The 21,339-nt window shown below is 42.8% G+C and overlaps 2 protein-coding genes across 2 annotated transcripts in view; one reads left to right on the top strand and one right to left on the bottom strand.

The window, feature by feature from the left end:
- Nucleotides 1–21,339, top strand: part of naaladl2 (N-acetylated alpha-linked acidic dipeptidase like 2) — a gene marked incomplete at its 3' end in the record, with an annotated part of 308,732 nt that overhangs the window by 245,332 nt on the left and 42,061 nt on the right. The window contains exon 12 of the mRNA XM_008276546.1: nucleotides 2,533–2,622. Coding sequence (XP_008274768.1) covers nucleotides 2,533–2,622 — 90 coding nt within the window. The remainder of the gene's footprint in view (nucleotides 1–2,532; nucleotides 2,623–21,339) is intronic.
- Nucleotides 3,269–9,199, bottom strand: LOC103353521 (transient receptor potential cation channel subfamily V member 1-like). Its single transcript, XM_008276537.1, has 15 exons — nucleotides 9,080–9,199; nucleotides 8,571–8,710; nucleotides 7,704–7,856; nucleotides 7,431–7,568; nucleotides 7,027–7,325; nucleotides 6,775–6,951; nucleotides 5,923–6,078; nucleotides 5,726–5,818; nucleotides 5,300–5,370; nucleotides 5,060–5,225; nucleotides 4,908–4,974; nucleotides 4,419–4,753; nucleotides 4,099–4,205; nucleotides 3,751–3,833; nucleotides 3,269–3,668 (listed from the first exon to the last, which is right to left on the bottom strand). Exons 1-15 carry the CDS (start codon nucleotides 9,190–9,192, stop codon nucleotides 3,556–3,558), a joined length of 2,211 nt encoding a protein of 736 aa, XP_008274759.1. The 5' UTR covers nucleotides 9,193–9,199; the 3' UTR covers nucleotides 3,269–3,555.

Below are 21,339 nucleotides of genomic sequence, written 5' to 3'. Positions count from 1 at the left end.
TAATCAAGGAACATCTCAAGAAGTAATTCTTCTGGATCTGTCAGTGCATTAACAAGGACTCCACAGGCATGTCCACTTATTACTCGTGTCATAAGGACCTAAATCTTTGCACATAGTCACTGTAGGGGCGTGTTTTTTCCTCATGATATGAAAAAACAAGTCCCTATAAGCCTCATATGTTTTAAGGGTAGTGTAAGGGTCCATGTTAGGGTTAGGGTTAGGAAAGCAGCAGTTATGGTTATGGTTAAGGTAAATGTAGTGTCCTCTGCCGCTGTGGGAACATGACTGAAGGTGCGTCATCGTGGTCATGATCTTTAAACCAGTCTGCAGAGAAACACGCTGCGACCACAGAGACAGAAACATCCAAACCATGTGTTTGATTCTCGTCCGTCTCCTCTGAATGTGGGCGGAGAGCCTTCTTTTGGGGGATCGCTGCTCACATCCAGCTTGACACCGACAACAGGGCGCATTTTGAGGCAGATGTTGTGTTCAATAATTCACTGATTTATTCAGAGGCAGCTCACACGGTTTGATGAGAACTTTCTCCTCGTGCCTTCTTGGAATGAGTAAATACGTGAGTTCTTGAGTCAAACTCCTTCCTCCCGTGTGTCGACTGGTTCGGCTGGTCAGCGCCTCCCAGGTTTCTGCTGCTTCTCCCCAGCGACGCATTTAACTGCTTCCTTTAGCATTTGTTGTTGTTTGTTTTTGTTGTTGTTGTTGGTTCCAGCAACCTGAAAGTTGCACACGCAGCTGTGCAAACAGCTATCGAGCCTTCATCTGTGCAACATGTTGAGCAGCCTCCTGCTGTGTGGAGCAACCCGGAGAAGCTTCATTTACATTTCTGAAGAGAGCATTTGTTGCATTTTTTAACACCCAGGATGCTTTTATGTTGGGCTGAGCTGAACATGACAAAAAAATCACAATGAACTGTTTGATTTCTGTAGATATTGATAAGTACTGATCAAAATCTAATTTATATATAAAGCAAATATAAAAGAATTAAACCACTGTGCTGTGCAGTTAAAATAGCAGCCTGTGAAATATTATAGAACAATATGATTACAAGACAAATAAATGTATTTTCCAGAAAAAAGAACTTTATTTACTTTGGATTTCTAGCACATTTATTAAGGTACATATGTAATAGTTTTAATGTTAACATAAGAATAGAAGACAAACACAAATAAATTATAATAAATAGAATAAATGGAGAAATGATTTCACCGAGATCACACAGCTTTTATAACTTCACTGTCTGTATTTCTTCCAAAATATATATTGAATACATATCCACAGTATTTTCTTTTTAAAATGTTTGCGGAGAATCAAAACACAGAATTACCCCCTGACTCTGTCTCACTACAGCAGATCCTATGTGATGCAGAGTCGCTTCTACAAACATACAAGTAAAACGCAGATTATCAGAAAAATAAATAAACAGCCAAACATAAACCAGATTCTTACAGTTGTGGAGACAAAATAAATAAATTAAAACATCCCTGGGTTGCATCAGGGCTCTCTGCGTTTGTGATGCATCAGCAAAGCCACAAAATGAAAACATATTCAGAATATATAAGCAACATGATTACAGAAAGAAAATAAAACTGGAAGTCTTGCACTGTACCCTCCAAAATAAAAGCCTCTGCTTAACCCTCATAGGTTTTTAAATGTCCCAACAATCCACGAATAAATAAATAGGAATCGTTCTTAATAGTATTGGATCAGGTTTTCAGAACGTACAGGAGGTTAAATATTAAATCAACTCTGCTTCCTCTCAACAACAAATAAATATATATGTTATTATTATCGGGGAACCTGTAGTTTTCAACTAGGGGGGGATTGTTCCAAAATAAATGAGACTGTACAGGATGTGTTCAACTGGAGGCACATTCAGGAGTTGTCAGACGTTTTTTGACTTCGTGGCTGCATCGTGTGGAAACCGAGCGTTTGAACTCCTGATATTGTGAGCTGTCTGCCGCTTAATTCGACTCCATGAAAAAATAAAAAATACAGAAAATACGGCTCTTCTACAAAGGCAGCGCCGCGACTTTGAAGTCACAATGAGGTGCTTTGTTTCTGGTGCATTACAAAGTATACCGAGGTGACAGTGAGGTAATTCTGGGGTGTGTGCCGGCGTAGTTACGTGACTTTGTGTGTGTGTGTGTGTGTGTGTGTGTGTGTGTGTTTGACAGCAGAACAAAACGTCCTGGCAGCTCGTTGGCCTTGAGAGCATTTACTGTTGTTTCCTGCCAAAAGCTTGACAGGTCACTCCACTCTTTTCCACTCTGAGAATAGAACAGAACAAATTAGAATTTAAAAAAAAGAACACACATAAGAAAAGTGAACAAAAAAAAATAGGTAAAGATTTGTCTTCCTGATTCTGTGCTATGGAGTGGAAATCACTGTGGTTCCAGCATAACAAAGAGGGTTCTGAATGAGACAATGATTGGACCAGAACAGACGGTACAGGGGATTTTAAAAGCCACTCTTGTTGTGTCGTGTAACGATTGCTGTTTGACTTCTCTTTTTCAGACTACCAGCTTCCTGTCGGAGGGACAGTTTTCTGCAGAGTCGCCGGAAACCCTGGACCCACTTTTCAAGTTTCATGAGACCATTGCTAAGGTAGGACCACTGAAAGGGAAGGGCTTCGCTGGGGTCCGAGTGTGGAGCTCTGTGTGGATGTCTGACCACAAGGGCACCAACAATGAATACACAGATGTCAACATGTTGTGCATGTATTGGATCCAACCTTCAAGTAGACCGTAAACAATTGTCTAATATGAAAAACTAGAGTTGTCAGCCGGCGTGTGTCACAAATCCTAATCAGTTCCTTTTAATATCTCTGAGCTTTTACTTTGAAAGTGTGGCGTGCTTCACAGAATCCTTCTGACTCCCTGTGAATACCAGTGATTTTGTGGGCAAAGTAAATTAACAACCTTAAAGTATAACTGCATGAAAACCAAAACAGATATTAATGCTTTGAGACAAACAACAATCAAAACCATTTAAGCACTGAAGAAACAGAACTACAGGGTTGTAGAAACTTCTGGGTTTTGGCAGCTGTCTGGCCGACTTCCCTTCATTTCATGTCTCTAAAATGAACAAATGTCAAAGGTTTGTCCAAAGGGATTCCAAACCTGTTCAGACTTTCAAAGATGTGTCTAAAATGACTCAAAGATTTACCTGAATCACAACAGCCTGTACAAAATCAGTCAAACACGTGTGCAAAATGACTCAAACATATCCAGATTCACTTGAAACTCGGAGACTGAGTTAATTAAAGGTATATTTAAGGAGCTGTTTCCTTAACCAGCTCCATCTAATAACAGACAATGAGAAATACCTGAACTGAGTGACGTGTGTCAGAAAGTTAACTCCAAAGTTGAAAAAGCAGCGACAACAACTCCTCCCTTTGAAAAATGTTCTACTATGTACAAATGTACACAACCATTCATAAGGTGTATAAATAACATCACAACACATATATGTACACGAATAAGAGCAGCTTGATGAGAATAAATAAAGTTGCTGGTTTATCAAAAACATGTTCAGATCTTAAACTGGTAAAAGCTTTGATAGGTTGATGTTCCCGTTGATCCTGGAAGAACCAGACGGTTGTGTTTGGCGACGTTTAGGATAAATCCTGTTCAGGAGGTTCCAGTGAGACCCTGAAGGATGAAACAGCAGCTTGTGTTAGCGACATCCCAACAGAAAGAACCAGCGGTCATAGCCGAGTGGTCTGTCGCCTACCAGAAGGATCCACAAACTGTGGGTCTTCTTTCCGTTTCACGCCGAGATCTGACCTCCACTGGGTCCAGTTCTTCTCCTCCACCCTGAAGTCAGAGAAGAATCCGTAAACGAAACGTTTGACACGACTGCAGAAGCTGATGTTAGAACAGGTACATAAATTCTAAAAAATATATCTCCAGTCGTGATGAGCTTTAAGATGTGGAAGTCTTTTGTTGTACACAGTGTATTTTTTTTTACATTACAGACTTTTCCCACACTGTTTATTTTTTACAGATATTTTTATCACCGCGCTCTGTCTTTAGTGCATTGATCTAGATTTACAGCTGGACACGTCCAGTGATGGTTCACCTGAAGAGTCCTTGACACTCGTCCTGCTCCTTTCTGGCTTTGGAGTAGATCTTCTTCCTCAGGCACTTCGGCAGAGACCTCTCTATGTCCAAAATGGTAAAGGCCCTCTGGGGATATGAGACAGTTTGAAGCGTTTAAAACAGAACTTGGCATGCTTTGATTGAGCCCTAATTCTGTGTTCTTCCCATTGTCTTGAGCTTTGTCCTGACAAGTGCAACCCTGTGTTGGATCTACCAAAACTCAACAGGGTTCAGCCTAATCCTGTAAACATTAGGTTTTGTGTGCTGAAGGCGTGATTCCAGACTGTCAGAGCTTCGTACCTGCAGGTTCCAGATGTTCTCGCTCTGTGTGGAGATCCTCTCGACGGTGTTGCCCATCAGAGCGATCAGCATGTTGAGCAGCAGGATGTAGGTGAGGACGATGTAGCAGATGAGCAGGATGTAGAACACCTCCTTGTACTGAACGTGGTCGGTGAACTGGATGTCTCCCATCCCGATGGTGAACTTGAACAGTTCCAGCGTGGTGAAGCGCATGTCGTGGTAGCTCAGTTCTTCCGCCTTAAATGGATCCTCGGCGAAGCTTTGTCCGTTTGCCAGCGAGGCATTGGTCGCATTGTGTTGAGTTAAGGGAGGTTCGTCTATCAGAGCGACAATAGCTGTGGATGGAGAAAAAATTCAAGTCACACATTTTACCATTGGAAAACATCTCTTCTATAGTTGCCTAACAAAAGAGAAGAACACGAGAAACCCAGCGTCTAGTAGAAAGGCAATCAGATTTAACTTTATGATGTTAAGTGTTTGGGGTCTTACCGGCAGAAAATCCAAACAGGAAGACACCGTAGACAAATAAAAAGTGTAAAAGGTCACCGAGTATCATCTAGAGAGAGAAACAGACTGTAAACCAGGTGATCCACATTTGACCAGACAGCCTGTTGTGAAACCTTCAGTTGCTCAATTCTCACTCTTTGCATCATGACGAAGTACATCCCCAGCTGCTTGAATCCTCTTGAGTAATACAGAACGTTCATCCAGGCGAGAGCCAGCGAGAGCACAAGAAGTCCGACGTACTCTCTCCGACCGGTGAGGTACAGCAGCGCGCTGACCAGAAGGAGCGACGCCTGCAGCAAACTGCAAACATTAAGATATTAAAAACGTCCTTTACAAGAAGTTTGGGCATAAAAACATCTGCTGGCAGTACTTACAAGAGGAGGTCGATGAATCCGTCGGTGAATAGAGCCTTGAAGTTTGGACGGTTCCTCTGGAAGAAAGTAATCTGTGGATTTAGAGGTCAGACATAGTAACACGATTAACTCTGAGTCGTCCCCGTCCCTGCTGGAATATTTATTAGTTTATGGGAAGTTTTCTTTTAGTTCCCAGAATCTTCTTCTGAAACAGTTTTTGAATGTTGGTTTGAGAACGTTCCTTCTTTGTTATCATGGAACATAACCTGTGTTTTGTCCTGTGAATGTTGACATGAAAACATTAGTTTAACTCTATAGGAACATTCCTGGAAATGATTATATTCTCATAACGTTCTTTTGAACATTTGTTTAAAACATTTTCTTTAAGACATTTTTAGAACAACGTTGTGGAAACGCTCCATGCTAGCTGGGACTCCACTTTCTCACCGATTGGTAGAAAAACCTCACTGCTCCGAGGACGCTGATGATCTCGCCGACACATCGGAGGTAGTCGATGGGGACCTCTAGTGGGAACGGTGGCTGCAGGTCAAACAAATTCACAGGCGGATGAAGGCGTAAACTGATGGCTTGTCCTGTTGTAAGTTAGTGGACAGACTGTTTCCAACACCGTGTTTCCGTCTCACCTGTCCGTCCTTCCTGTAGACGGCCACGGTGGTGAAGATGATCAGGTATATCAGGTACAGCAGGAAGTTTATCAGGAACAGCTTGGAAGCAAACGTGCTCCACTTGTCCTCAAGGAGGCTGCGAAGAGGTTCGATTTGAAGCATCTCACGGCGGTTCTGGGGGAATGTTCACAATTTGTTTTTTACACTTAAAACACTTAAATCCCCTCGATTTGTTTTGCTATTTTGCTATCACAGTTTATACGATGGCAAGGCAGCAACCTCTGAAAAATGAAGCCAACAACTGCAGTTCTTCAAATGTCCACTTGAGGCTGGTTCTAGCAGTGAGTCAATCCCCATAGACCTTCATGTTACGATGTCCAACTTCACAGCAGAAATAAACATCTTTACAGCCTGGTACAAAAAACTGTTTTAGCCTCTAAAGTTAATTCACCCATTCATGCTACCTGTACACAGGTGGATTTTTATAAAACTTCCGTGACTGGGTTGTATTGAGGCTTAAAGTTATGCGAAATTAAGGGCCACTTTGAATGACTGCTGGTTGCTGGCGTAGGACAGTTTATGTCTTGGCTCAGCTCCATTCATTCCCTACATCTTTGCTCATTTTAGGATTAGCGCTGCCAACAAGGTGGCCACCGAAGCCACTCCTCAGGATACGATAATTTGTAGATCAAGTTCAAGTTCAAAATCTTTAATATCCCCGTGGGGAAATTTTTGTGCAGCCAGCAATGAGACAGTCACTGTCACAATCACACATGCAACAACAACAACAGAAAACAACAGAGAAAAGACAAAGATCTACACATGCAGATCACTATGAGATATAATGAGGACAAAATAAACTTTTCTAACCGGAATCTTACTCCCAAAGATGATTATCTCCAGCACAGAGTTCTGTTCGTCGGTATCGATGGAGCTGATGTCGTAAAGGGAGGAGTGGACGGGTCCATAAACCCATTCTGTGAACTTCCTGGACAACGGCCTCGTGTCCTCGTCCATGAATTCTCGGTGCAACATGTGTTTCAGCAGCTGGACAGTGAGAGAATCGAGAGGCATTAGCTTTACTAAATATTCACAAACACCTTTAACAATCGATAGACGTACCCCGATCTTGCCGAGCTTGGCGGCCAGCTTCAGAGGAGTCAGGTCCTGGTTGTTTTTGATCTCTTCCAGGTGGTCTTCTGTTTGTTTCTTTAGCTTGTGGTGCAGAATGAGGATCTTATCGTACATCGCGGCGAACATTTCAGTGTTTTCTGCCGTGTTGTCCGCCATGACCACCAAGATGTGCAGCACGGTGTTTCCGTGAGAGTCTTGATCGGCCACGTCGGCTTCTCCTTCTTCTATGAGGAAGGACACGATGTCGGGCTGGTTGGTGCTCACAGCCAGTGACAGAGGAAGCTCACCTGTTGGAGAAACACAGGTGAGCTAAAAGATGATATAACATCTGATCGTAAACAAACGGGACAGAAAGTTGAGCTTGTAGTTGTTTCTGGTGTGAGATTACTCACCAAAATAAAAGCCGTGTTTCGCTTTAGGCTGGAAAAACTTCCCGTTGGCTTTGGCTTGAACATCTGCTCCTTTCTGCACAAGAAGCTTCACGTGGTCCAAGCTTCTTCTCTCGATGGCGACATGCAGAGCCGTCTGACCTGAGACGTGTTGTTACAGAAAACAGCGATGACTTGTCACATTCTCAGACGTAGCATGAAGGTTCTTACAGCCCCACATATCCTGAAGACCCTCGACTTCCCGGACAGGATTACTGGCAGCATGTTTTCACCCACCTTTGTAGAAGTCGTCTGTATAAGATGCATTGACCAGATTCTCTAAATCTCCAGTTTTCTCCGCGATATCAAGGAGGACGTCAATGGTGTCATTTTTGCCATTTTTCAGGTTCAGCAGAGCTTTCAGGAGAGCCGTTTTCCCGTTCGTCTTATCTGAAAGTGGTGCACAGCAAACGGTTTTGTTTCTCATTGCATTAGTTGGAAAACTATAGATAGTTTTGGATTATGGTACAATATTAACCTCATAAGTGCCAGAATAACTCCTGGCTTGTTATTTTCTAAACAGCAGGCATCAATAAATTTAACATACACTTGCCTTTAATGACAGTTTTAGATTCTGATTTAATTAAATATAATCAGACGTATTTATTAGCTTGTGTCAAGTTTCTAATTCTTTTCATTGTGACAGGATTAAAATACTGTACAGACGATCTGTGGTCAAGGTTCAGCCTCAGTTTTACATCTGTAAATGAGAACTTTAAGGGAAATTACTCCTGAATTCACTTCAGCCAAGTTAAGCCAAGTGACCATTTTCTATAAACACACATTTAAAACAACAGCTGATGTGACAAAGTGCTTTCCAGTAATAAAAGATTATGACTGGTATAATAACTAATGGGACAAGTTTTGATTTAAAAGCCTGTTACAGGGGTGTAAATGGATTTAATTTGACTTATCCACTGGTTTAAACCTTATTTTTAGTGCACTTTTTTTAAACAAGGAAACTTTTAAAGTGCCCAACAGACTCTCATGCTTTCGTTACCACAACACATTCACTGCACAGTATTTTTTTGGACATATTTTTGCAGCATAGTCGCTCCTTTTTCAACCAAACGTGTGAACATATAAATCCTCCGTCTGTCTTGCCTGTGAACTCTGGACTTGTGAGCTGCTTTTTATTGTCTTGTAGGTATCCCAGCAGGCCGTTGAGCCCCTCTGCATCTCCCTGGGAGACTGCTTTAAACACTCTGTCCCTGATGAGTGCGTGACTGTCCACGTTCTCAGGCCTGAAAGGTGGAAACAAACAGACAAATCACAAAGTGCAGCTCAAGAGTTCCAAGTGTGCAACAGCTCCTTGTGAAAACGTCCCCAATCTCTTCTTCTTTTAATAAGATACTCACAGATCATTTTGCAAACACGGTAATTGTTTCTGGAGCGAGGCCAGAGCCGAGCGGCTCACAGCGAGCTGAAACCTGTTTACCTCAAACATGCAGCTCGTCACTCGACGCCTAACCGGCGCTAAAGGCTGAAAAAAACTGTTTACCTGCGCAGTTAAAGAGCCACACTGATTTCTGTGCTCACTTCTCTCCTCGGTCCGTACCGTTCAGTGATTAAAGGCCATGTGAGACGTGGAAACCCCCAGTAGGAGTAGTTACCTGGCTGTCAGGACGTTGGTGTCCATCGGCACCAGAGGGATCTCTCTGGGTTGTGGGAGCAGCCGCCGACTGCTCTCCTCCATGTCCTGTAGCTGTATCGCTGCGCTGGGCATCTTTTCCATCTTTGCTGTTGTTCCGTATCTTCCGCCTCGAGAAGCTGCGTTTGTTTGCCCGAGCAGCTCATGAGTTATGATGAGCTTTACCTGCACAGGTGTAGGATTACACAGGTCATGGGCGGGGCTCAGCTGGTATCTGGGTGTTTGTTGCCGTGGCCACGCTCCGCCTTCTTTCCCCAGTCAACAGAGCTGCAGTTTGCCTCACAGCAGTTTTCCACGTGGAGACAATAGAGCGCCTTCAGGGCAAATGTTAGATTCGCTTTCAGATGAGCAGCGAACGTGGGAACATGTGGTGTTCACGGATTAAACTGTCAGACAAACAAAACCAGAATTTTCTGAATTCAGATAAAATGAAAAGTTTCTATTAACGGTCATATATATCTAAACCTATTATTATCTCTATATAACTATATGATTAAATGTGGCTACTTAACTGTAATTAAACTATACTGTCTGTATTATAGTAACCTGTTGCTTCTTCAGTGGTGTCTAATCCATGTTTGGAGCAGTTTTACATTGTTTGTATCATTCTATTTTTACGTATTTCATTTATTCCAACATGTTTTTGTATTTTAACCATTTTTGGTACCACATGACTGGAGAAGCTGAAACAGTGACGGTGTGACAGCGTTACTCTGAGACCTACCATAAGTCTTATTATTACTGTCATTATTGAAAAGATGATTTTGGACAAGTTGATTTTTATTTATTCACTTCTGTGGTTTATATTGATGTAGCTTCTGTCTAGTTTATCTTCTACTTGGTTAAATGCACCGATCACCTGAGGAAGTGTTGCTTTGATCTGTATTTGTCACTCGGTTTCACTGATGAAGGAACTAAACGTTAGCTGTGTCCATCTTTTATGATTCAGGCTGGACTTCAAGAACAAAAGTTCAGAGACTTTTTGTGCTCTTGGAAAAATGTTGCATGTGTTGATTTTTGTAAAATGAATTACCACAGAAATATAACTTCCTTTTTTAACATTATAAATGCATCATAGTACACAAAAGTTCTCTTTCCTACTAACCACTGTTTCCATTAGGATGTAGGATCATAGCCACAGTGATGTGACAGGGTTAAAAAAAAACACACAGAAACTGTTGGATTGAAGGAGTTTATTGTGGCTAAACTTTCTGTAATTTCATGTTTTTGAAGTTGTTTTACTAGAAGTGTGAGACTGAAATGTCCGACTTTCGGAAGATGGCAGCTTAGGTAACACAAGCCAATTATCCTGTTGTGTAATTAATGATCATCTAAATATTTAAATAGATATTCGTAAGACGCTGATTCATCCACAAACCAAACATTTTTTCTCAGCGTCATACCGGAAAAACTGCAATGAGCTTGTGTTGTTCACTGAGCAGAGGATACAGGACGTTTTGTTTGGAGCTTATCGATGACACAGTCCACTTTGTCAGACTCACAAACGTGAAGCGCATCACACGTGCACAGGCACTGGTGCTGTTGCCAGGCAACCGCAAAGCCAGCTGCTGTCAGTCACTGGGAGCAGATGAAATTAGCAGGGTCATTAGCTAAGTAAAGCAGGAAGGAGTCGCCATCCGTTTGAGCTGTGACGGTGGAGGGCTGGTGGCGGTCGCTGATATTTGGTGGAGCTGAAGCAGGAGCTGCTGTCTTCACACTGAGCTCCTCACTGCAGCACATCCAACGAAGGAAGTCCTGCGTCTGAGGAACAGCAGATATGTGGTTTCACATTTGTCAAATTTGCACTTTCAGGACAGTATCCACCCACTGCTAAATGCATCCCCTGTGATCACAGCCTTGCTTTCCTTTTTTTCCTCCTTCCAGTGCCATAAAAGTTATAACTTATTCTTTCTTTTACACTGGCGTCTCTGTAAAAGTCAGATAAAATACACAGTGCCGACGTCAGCTGTTGCCAAATTAGGATTTCTATCTCAGCTAACAGGACCTTTTTAAAATAGCCCCTGCTGTTAGGAAGAACACTCCGGTTGCTTATAAATGCCACCAGTTCACCACAGCTATCACCACTTTAGGGAAGCTGTCACAGCTTACAAATTACATAAGGCATGGTGACATTTTCATTATCTTTTATAGAGCCCAGCTCTAAATGAAGACACTTCATCCTGGTGTGTCCTTACCTTGGCACCTCATGTGTGTGTGAAATTACACTTAGTTTACAAGTACTGCTCCGGCTGAACTGTTAGGAAGGATGGTAGCTCAGCCTGCTATACTGGGTGTTGTAAGTTACCCAGAATGCCCTTCTCATAAACAAAGGGAACCTCATTCAGTGATGCAGAGAGAGGAGCAGATTCATTTATAGAGCAGGATGCGTGTGAGAGTTTGAACAAAAGGAGCTTTTCTTCTGCTGTTTTCTGTGTATTTAAACTCCTGACAGTCTGTCCGGCTGTTTGTGAGACTTTAAATACGAGTTGGGCTGCAGCTCCTGTTCGCTGTGGGTCAGAGCTGCATGTCAACGTAAACAGATGTAGCTCAGTCCCAACGTGTCCTTTTGTTAAATTATGATTGTTTCAAATGGATTATTGTCTAGACTATTTAAAAAAAGATTTGTTTTGTTTTGTCTGTGTATGTGGTTTAAGTTATTTTCTTAATTAAGAAGTTTAACATCAACCATTAACTGCAACAGCATCACATCATTTTTACTCACTGTGGGCTCAGTTATCAGTCTGAAGTCCTGAACCTCGATGGAAGCAGCACGGCCGACTTTAGTAGTGGAGAAAACTCCAAATGAGAACTGAGTATATATTTTGCAAAACGGTGCACGATTGGCTCAGTGGTTAGCACCGTCGCCTCGCAGCTCGAAGGTCGCCGGTTGGCGTCCCGGTGAGGACACCCGGGATCTTTCTGCGTGGAGTCTCCATGTTCTCCCCGTGCAGCGTGGGTTCTCTCCGGGTTCTCCGGCTTCCTCCCACAGTCCAGAAACATGCTGAGGTTAATTGGTGATTGTAAATTGTCTGTAGGTGTGAATGTGAGTGTGCTTGGTTGTCTGTCTCTAAGCATAGTCCTGTTTTTCTCACCTGGCTGCTGGTTGCATCTGAGTCACTACTGTCTTGATGGTTGTGCAGAGAAACTCAGAATTTTTAGTTTTTTACAGAATCTGGTGCAAACTGTTTATTTTTTGGAAAATGGTTTGAATTAGATGAGTAGCATGAGGCGATTTTGATGAATATTACATTATTCAGTTTAGCCTTTCAAACTGACCAACGCGTTCTGGGGCTCGCTGGGCTAACAACGATAGCATAGCAGCTATTAATTTAAAAGAAAAGACTCACAGTGTTATGACTGAAGCAGAAACAAAGAAAGCAGGAAAGTTTTCTTTATTGCCTGATAGAAATACAGACAAAAAGCCTGAAAATCCTGAGGAAATATGTTTCTTCTGTTCTATTTCTTTCTAACAGCAGGAGGACATCTATTATGTCTGCAGTCACCTGTCGTTTCTACGTATTCAGAAAAATGGCCGTAATCTCTAAATTCAGATCTAACGTCGGTGAAAGTGACGACCTAACCGGCTCGAGCAGCGTGTGTGAAGAGCGCTGCGTTATTGTTCAGCGTGCCGGCGACCTTCACGTCCATCCTCTCGCTGCTGGATGGTGATTGCTCGGCTGAAAGGCTGCTGGTTGGCAGCTCATTTTTCTCTTGATTTTCATTCGACGCCTCTTTCATTCATCTGCACAGAGAAGAGTGAAAGATTACTGACCTCAAAAACAAATATAAAGAGTCAGGACAGGTCGTTCTCGTGACTCAACGTTGGACAGTGTTGCCCCACATTGACCTCGTCTTTATCCACAAACCTGAGCTGAAGAGGTTGGTGTGGGTCGGGACCGCTGCTGATGATAGACGACGCTTTACTCCAAGAAGTCCGACCACTAAATGATGAAATGGGCGGGTTTCTGCAACTTCTCTAGTTATTTAAGTCGTTGTTTTGAAGCAACTTTGACACAAGTAAACGGGTACGCAGACGGACATCACATAAACAAAAACCAGAAAAACACAGATAAACAAAATTAGAGTGTAATGGCCAGTTTTCATAACAAGTCTGCTTGTAAGATTCATGGTGACCGATTGATTTCTGTGGCTTTTCCATGACATACTTGAGAAAGTCACACATGAAAAGTATACGAAATTAACCAACTATAATTATTACCTCCAATTCATTCATATACATACCCTGGTTTATTATTTATTTTTTGTTATAATACTGTCGGTCACCGCTGACTCATTTATTGCTTCTTGGTTGTGCAGAATTTTTTGTCTTTTTCCTGAATCTGGTTCATGTAAATACTTTATTTTTGGCAAATTTTTAAATGAGACATGTACGATAAAGGGCTGCAAGGTGGCTCAGTGGTTAGCACTGTCGCCTCACAGCTAGAAGGTCGCCGGTTGGCGTCCCGGTGAGGACACCCGGGATCTTTCTGCGTGGAGTCTCCATGTTCTCCCCGTGCAGCGTGGGTTCTCTCCGGGTTCTCCGGCTTCCTCCCACAGTCCACAAACATGCTGAGGTTAATTGGTGATTGTAAATTGTCCGTAGGTGTGAATGTGAGTGTGCTTGGTTGTCTGTCTCTAAGTGTAGCCCTGTGATAGACTGGTTACCTGTCCAGGTGAACCTGCCTTCACCCTGAGTCAGCTGGGATAGACTCCAGACCCCCATGACCCCAGTGAGGATTAAGGTGTAGAGATGATGGATGGATGTGCACAATAAAGTCAGTTTTACTTTTCTAGATACGTGATTTTGATTAAATATCACGATTTTCAGCTTGTATTTGGTTGATTTTCTCAACAGAATGTCGCGTCATGCACGATGAGTTCTGTTTCTATCGTTTGTGGTTCTGCTAAACGGTGCAGTTTTGAAGTTTTTTAAACATGCAACAGGCCTTTCAAACCCACCGGTGGGTTTTGGGGTTCAGGGGGTTAAAACTTGTTGTTGAAATCGATATATAAAGCAATCCAGTCAGTCAGTGATGTGATGTGAGCGGGTTTCTGAGGACGTAACATTAGTGCCGGTTCTCTCAAGTGTCACCAAAACCATATAGTCATGAGAAGTCCTTGTCCTGCCCACCACGATGCCTGATCACACCCCGGTGATTAAAGGGAAAGACGTCTCTCTTGACAAATGCATCCGTCAGCATCCGCATACGGCGCCATTGTAGGAATGAGTCCCATCAATCAGCCGGAGGAGGTGAGAAACACTTCCACGGCGTTTATTTGGAATGCAGAGCAGTCACCTCCACTCAGCTCTCAGCCCATGTGCTCCACGTGTTTATCATCTACACATGAGCTCACGGTCCGGTGCTCCGACCTGAAAAACCTGCTCCGGTACATGAACAAGAGCCATGACAGGGACATGAGTGTTCCACTTATGATCAGGCTCTTCAGTCAGCTCATTTTTGTGTTTGTGTGTGTAAACATCAAACCACAACTCCACAAATCCAGATTTATTCTGGTTTTAATACAGAGGTCCCAAAACTTGCAGCAGAACAAGTCAGATTAAATGAACAATTAGATTATTTAACATTTCAAAATTGCCAGTTTGTGGATAAAGTTTTTTTTTAGATGTCATGTAAACAGGGATGTGCATTACTAGTGTTAAGGTATCATCAACAGCACAATGAGCCAGTACAAACAGTAAGTGTTCAGCATTTATGGATGCGTTAGCAGCACTGGCCTAAGACACAATCAATACATCTATGACCCGCCAACACTTACATTTGTGCATTAATCATACTCTCAGTGTTGTATCTTCCTGTCAGCATGTTGGAAACGGGACAGAAACTGTTTCCAGAGATTAAAGCGATGAGCTGACATCACGTCCGTCTGTTCAGATGTGACTGGACGTTTGACTCCAAGAAGCAGGAGTGTGATATTAGAAGCAAACTGTGGCGATCACTTTGTCACAACCTGCGTTACTGCAACCACTGAGCGTGACGGTCAACAGGACGCGTGTCACAGCTCAACATGTGTTCGCTTCACATGCTAGAACCGTGTAACCTTTAGACCTTTTCTTTTCGAGTGGCACCCACATCACTCATGATGTGACTCGTGTGTTCAAACGTTTGCACCAAAGTTCAGTGTTTTCTATTGAGTCACGGTTATGTGACATAACAGCATAAACCAGCACAGATAGGAAAAGAGGAGCAGAGGGCAGTGGATGCTGCTCAATAAAACAAACTCTTAACTGGTCTAATAAAAGGTAAAAGAAAAGCAGATGGTCTCCTTACACCTGCTGTCTGAACATTAACACTAGAAGCTGCAGTTTAACTGTTACGTAACAGAACTCTGCATCCTGACTCAGCCTCTGGTGACCGATGAGTGTGTCAGACACATGCCACAACTATTTACAGGTCGGCAGCAGACAGAGTTTCTTGGTACAGAACACAGTCTGTCTTTTCATCAGAAAACACTCAAACCATTGGGCGCCCCGGTAGCTCAGCCGGATCAGACGGCGACCCACTAACAGGTGGTGGGTTCGACTCCCGACCACGGCCGCTAGCTGCAGGTCTTTCCCCTCTCTCCTCTCCTCTCTCCACTGCTCAGATAAATAAAATGCAAAAGCCAGAAAGAAAGATAAAAAAAAGAAGAAAAGAAAACACAGAAACGAGAGAGCCAAGTGCGGGCAGAGGCCTGCACCGCCTTAGCTGCATATTGAATCAGGACGAGGTTAATCACACCAAGAGGGAGACGGAGGCCAGGGTGGGGTTAAAATACTAAATCCTGTTGGTTTCTACTTTGCTGCTGAGTGACAAGTCCAGCCACAAGATTAGTCCCTAAGAAATGTCAGCATCTCACACTTTACAGCCTGTTTTTAGTCAAAATAATACATGTTGCTCTGCAGTAATCACACACTTTGCTCCGAGGCCGGCCTGCTACGATAACTAAGCCCCTCGCTGTCTTTAGGATGCTGGTGCTCATATCTTCCTTTCACCTCACGCAGGATCTTTGACTTGTCTCTCCACCTCCGCCAGAGATTTAAACCTCTGATCTCCAGTTCCAGGTTCCGGGTCAGGTTGGTCTGACTGTACTTCCAGAGACCCCTCTGACCCTCACTGTGCATGATTGTCAGTAATGGTATTTGTGCAAACGCAACGCCAAAAGGTCACGGCACTGCTTTCAATAAGCAATAGGAGATGGGGCTTGTTGTCTGGACTCCTTACCTTTAATCAAGGTCTGGTGTTGCTACAAGATCACTTTGCAGGAAACAAAACTGAGGAAATGAGATTCGCTCCCTAAAACAAATAAAAGAAATAAAACTTGACGGGGGCTTCGTTCCATCAGCCGCTCAGCAGTGTTTCATGCATAATGTTGTTGACGGAGTTGTGAGGCTGTAAAGTCAGTTTAAGGAAAAGAAATAAGGCAGTTTGACGACGACGTTTCAGACTACAGAGATTAACAGTGTTTAGGAATCCTGTGACTGATTGTGTTCAGATGTAATATGACTGATGTGCTCCTCTGCCAGCAGAGATAAAGCAGCACAGTGATCCTTAGCTCTCTACATGACAGAGTTATTTATCTAAATATTAACAACAAAAAGAAAATGTTAAATAAATCCAGAGAATAACATAAAAAGCGCCGGCAGCTCATTATCCAGGATGGAAATGTTTTTAAAAATGGAAACTTTCTCTGGTTTACATACATTTATTTAAACAAATAATAAAAAATAAAAAATCGATGATGCATTTTAGTGTTATACCTCCAGCAATAAAAAAAAACAACAAGTGTAAAATTGATGTATGTGCAGAGATAATAAATCTTATCAAAAGCTTGTAAAAATTAAATTAAATTTAAAAAATAAATCTATTACTAAAATCAATTTATATGTCAATTCATATATTTTTAGCATTTTTGTAAAAATACTTTAAAAAATAATAATAAGTTTTTAATGCAAACGTATTGCCTGATTTTTTCCAAGTGTGTTACTTTATTACATTCTGTCTAAACATCACAAACAATGACATGAGCTGCTAAAGATGCAATAAGAAAACAGAAATATACCTTAAATCATGAACTATGAGCGATCTCTGTTAAAATATACAGTAATAAATCTGTTAATGCACGAATACGTCTCAGAACCACAGACAGGATCCCACTGTGGACGCTGCTCCAACTTATTTCTTATTATCATCCTGTCCTAAATGTTTGTTGTTGATGTTCGTCTCCTTGGTCCAAAAGTCACATTTACCTGTTTGATGTTTTTAGTCTCCTGTCGGTGCTATCCATAGTGTAGTCTGTCATGCTTATAATACGCTCAGAGGAAATATCTGAGCATGTATGATGCGTGCTGTCTAAGTCCTCACATCAGAGCGGTTTGCTATTAAACACACATCCCGGCTGCTCCACCTGTGAGCTGTTCTCATCAGCTGAGAGGTTGACGTGTGTTGAACTAAACTTATGCTAAAAATCACTTTTGTCAGCTCTTGACAGTGACACTAAATCGCAGGGCTTGTGATCACACTGCAGGTTTTTTCAGTTATCCTGACTGATTGTATCTCTACTCAGGCTGATGTTGGGTGGAGCTGGGCTGGGGGGTAAAGGGGTCGCCAGACATAATGTGCTTTTAAGGATAGAAAACAAGTACGTTGTCCTTGTCCGTGATTGCATCCAAACAGGAGGCGGACAGAGATGAGTGTCCACAACACAGACTGCATGAGGCCCGTTTTCAGACAATATGTTTGAGGTTCTGACAAAAACAAATAACTATACGAGCCAGATAAACTCCAGTTTTGTTCTACGTAGGATTGGGAGGGTGATTATTAAAATATATTCTGATATAATTATATCAGAATACATTTTAATATATATCCAGAACCTTGTTGTCTTTAAACATGTCTGTGGAGCGCTGGCTTTATGCTTCAGGTCAGTGTCTTGCTGGAGAATAAATCTTCTCCCACAATGCAGTTCTCTTGAAGACTGAATCAGATTGAGGATTTCCACATGCTTTGCTCCACTTACTTTACCCTCGAGCTTTACCAGCCCTCCAAGGCCTGCAGCAGAGAAGCACCCCGACACCATGATGCTGCCACCGCCGTGCTTCACAGTGGGGATGGTGTGTTTGTGGTGATGTGCTGTGGCGGCTAGTCTGAAGTCATGTTGGTCTCATGAACCTTCTTTCATTTGAGTTCAGAGTCTCCCACATGCCTTCTGATGAACTCTAGTCTGTAGGTATGAGGTTTCTCTTTTTATCAGACAATAAGTATATTTAAGTAGGAACTGTTTTTGCCTTTTGACATGTTTCGGCTGTCACTTCAGTCTTCCTCAGAAACGTCATCTGACGTCTGAGGTGACGTGTCTTCATCAGCTGGTGGTTTCCTGGAGGCGTGACCCGCCTGGCAATCTGTCAGGTTTGCCTGACGGGCCACGCCCCCTGCCGCCCGGTGGTCTCTGCAGGAGAGCGTCCCATGTGTGGGGCAGCATGAACGCCCCCTCATCACGGTTCATGGTGTCTTTGGCTCGCCTCCTGATGTCTACGGCTTCCTTGATCCAGCGTCTGACAGTCGAAACACGTCAAGGAAAAAACAGCTATCTAAAAAAATAAACCTTATACCTAAAACCAGAGTAGACAAAATGGACCTGATCAGGCGAACTCTAGTCTAGCTTTCATACAAGCTTTTTTAGTTCCTCCTTCCATTCTCCCATAAAGAGCAGGCAACAGTTTTTCCCAAACCAGCCGAAGCTCGTACCTCCTTCAGAGGAGTCTCAGGTGTCTTGGTGGCCTCCCTTTCTGGTTTTACAGTTTTTGAGGATGACCTACTCTAGACAGATTTACACGTGTGTCATATTCCTTCCAGTGCATTAAACTGGACTCCCAGGGATGTTGAGCAACTTGAAAACCAGGAGCAGTGATTCAGCCAAGACTGGACCTTCCAGATACAGGTGACTCATGCAAAATGAGAGCTAGCAATCCAGACATGGTAGGATATCATCCGTTAGCCTATTTGTTCTGAACCCTTTATTAAGTCTGTTGATGATCTAATGACATATTTTTAATAGAATACAGTTACTGTTTGTGTATCCTCGTTGCCTAACACCGTTCTACTTGTTTTATGACACCTGAAGCCTGGTTATCCAAACCCTGTAATGTGTGTTGTGCTAATTGAAGAGATTGTTTATTGGCAGAGATGTGGCCTGTCACTGGTGTGGCCTGGGTGTCTATGAGGAAGGTTGCAGCCGCAGTGGGCAGAGGACAAATAAGGTTGTCGTTTGGCCTTAATCATCACATCCTTGGAGATCAGGCAAAGCGCCAGATGTTATTTGTGCAGGTTGTAAAAAGACAGGAGGAGGGAGAGAGAGAGAGAGAGAGAGAGAGAGAGGATGACAGTTACATAAAAACACAAGGCCAAGAGCACACTGACACAACACGTCATGATGAAGGGCGAACGGGAGGCGGCAGAGATGTTATTCCCCACGTTAAATATTCAGATTCGAAGGGGAATAAAGACAGACAGAAAGCCTGTGTGACCTCTCTGTGGTGTGTGTGTGTGTGTGTGTGTGTGTGTGTGTGTGTGTTGCTCATGTTGTGGGGACGTAAAGCCATTTAAACAGGCACACTGTGGGAAAACAAGCCTTGTTTCTGAGGACAAAAGCCCCTAAAGCATTTATCATTACATTATAGTTTAAAGACAAATGCTTTGGGTTGGGGTAAAGGTTGGGAGCGTCGAGGTTACGGTTGAGGTAAATCGTAAGGACGTAAATGTAAATGAATGTAATGTCCTCTGAAGAGGTGGAAGCACAACAGTGTGTGTGCTCTGAAATGTCAGGAAGTCTCACTACATATTAGTAAAGAGTTTATCTGGAGGGCAGACGTGCAAAAATAAAACACTCCTACGGTTCCCTTTACTACAGAACCAACACCAGTGTGCTCAGTAGATGTTTACATGTTTGCTTGTTTTCTTCATAAAGTCACATGAAAAAGAAATAATATGTAAAGGGACAAAAAACAAGACCCACTCTAGTGAAAGTGTTTTTTTTAACCTTGTCAACACGTCTGTATGGTGTTTGTTTGTTTGTTTGTTTGTTGCCAGAAAACACATCATTGACTAAACAAGCAGTCAACGCCATGGCTTGAAACAACATGGACCAACAAGAGTCTCAAAAATCGGTGGCTGCTCAAACATATATGGATGAATTAGTAGTTTAACAGCGTTTGTGCAGATTCGTAGGTGAGCCGGTGTTCTCCAGCTGCAGTGAGCAGGACGGGGTGCACATAGAGGGAGGCACAGATCTGCAAAAGCTAAAGGAAGCATTAGTGTAGAGTCACAGTTAGCATTTTAAAGTGGGAATGGCTTAACTTCAATAGAGACCAGTGAGGGGCTTTTAAAATGGCCCCATGAACATCTACTATACCCTCATCCTGTTTTCAATCCGACAGGATAGGCTGGAAAATACCCGACTGTTGATGTAAAAACCAGATCAACAGAAATCTCAGCATCATTTTTTCACTCATTACATCATGTTGTTTTGAGCAGCCGTCGTACAGCAGAAGACCTTGATTAGGCCTTTGAGGAAACCGCTGCATCGCATCAACAAACAACAATAAAAGTAATTCCAGGGCACCAGAATTAAATAAAGAATGCCGCTACAGAAAGCCGGGGTCATTTAATTGCTGAGTCTCAACTCAGTCACAGAACAGACGGCGTAAAGAGAGAGTTGAAATTGACTTTCTACTTCAGCGTGGAAGGGCACAAGACATCTTCGCTCGCAGTCGAACAAGTTTTCTGTGGAGTCGAGGAGTTCAGTCGCACTGAAAATTCTAATTTGACAATCGAGCGGCATCAAAAGAGAGCAGAGGGAGAGGAGGATTGACCTATAGGAGTAAGACAAAAGAAGAAAAACAACAACTTTTTAGGCAGTTAAAGCAAAACACAGCTGCTTTCTGGCAACGCGCTAGTTAACGGTCGAGTAGACAACAGGAGGGAGTGCAGCATACGCATCAAAAGATTAAAAATGGTAAATGCACTTATATTACGCTCCTCTACTTTAGTGCTACTCAATGCGCTTTACAATGTGTTTCTCATTCACACATTCATACACCAATGAGCTGCCATGCACGGTGCTGCCTGCCATTGGGAGCAACTTCAGGTTCAGTGTCTTGCCCAAGGACACCTGGACTGTGGAGGGGATCGAACCACCAACCTTGCAATTGGAGGACAACCCACT

The sequence above is a fragment of the Stegastes partitus genome, unplaced genomic scaffold, assembly GCF_000690725.1.
Source record: "Stegastes partitus isolate 25-593 unplaced genomic scaffold, Stegastes_partitus-1.0.2 Scaffold76, whole genome shotgun sequence".
In the NCBI taxonomy this organism is placed as follows: Eukaryota; Metazoa; Chordata; class Actinopteri; family Pomacentridae; genus Stegastes; species Stegastes partitus.
Note: the sequence above shows the minus strand (reverse complement) of the source record. Positions and strands in the feature narration are given on the sequence as shown.

Coding starts and splice junctions, on each gene's coding strand:
- LOC103353521 (XM_008276537.1), bottom strand. CDS start 9,192: ATGCCCAGCGCAGCGATACAGCTACAGGACATGGAGGAGAGCAGTCGG. Junction 7,326..7,430: donor GAAACACGGCTTTTATTTTG/GTGAGTAATCTC, acceptor TTTCTCCAACAG/GTGAGCTTCCTCTGTCACTG. Junction 4,975..5,059: donor ACTTCGTCATGATGCAAAGA/GTGAGAATTGAG, acceptor TTCTCTCTCTAG/ATGATACTCGGTGACCTTTT.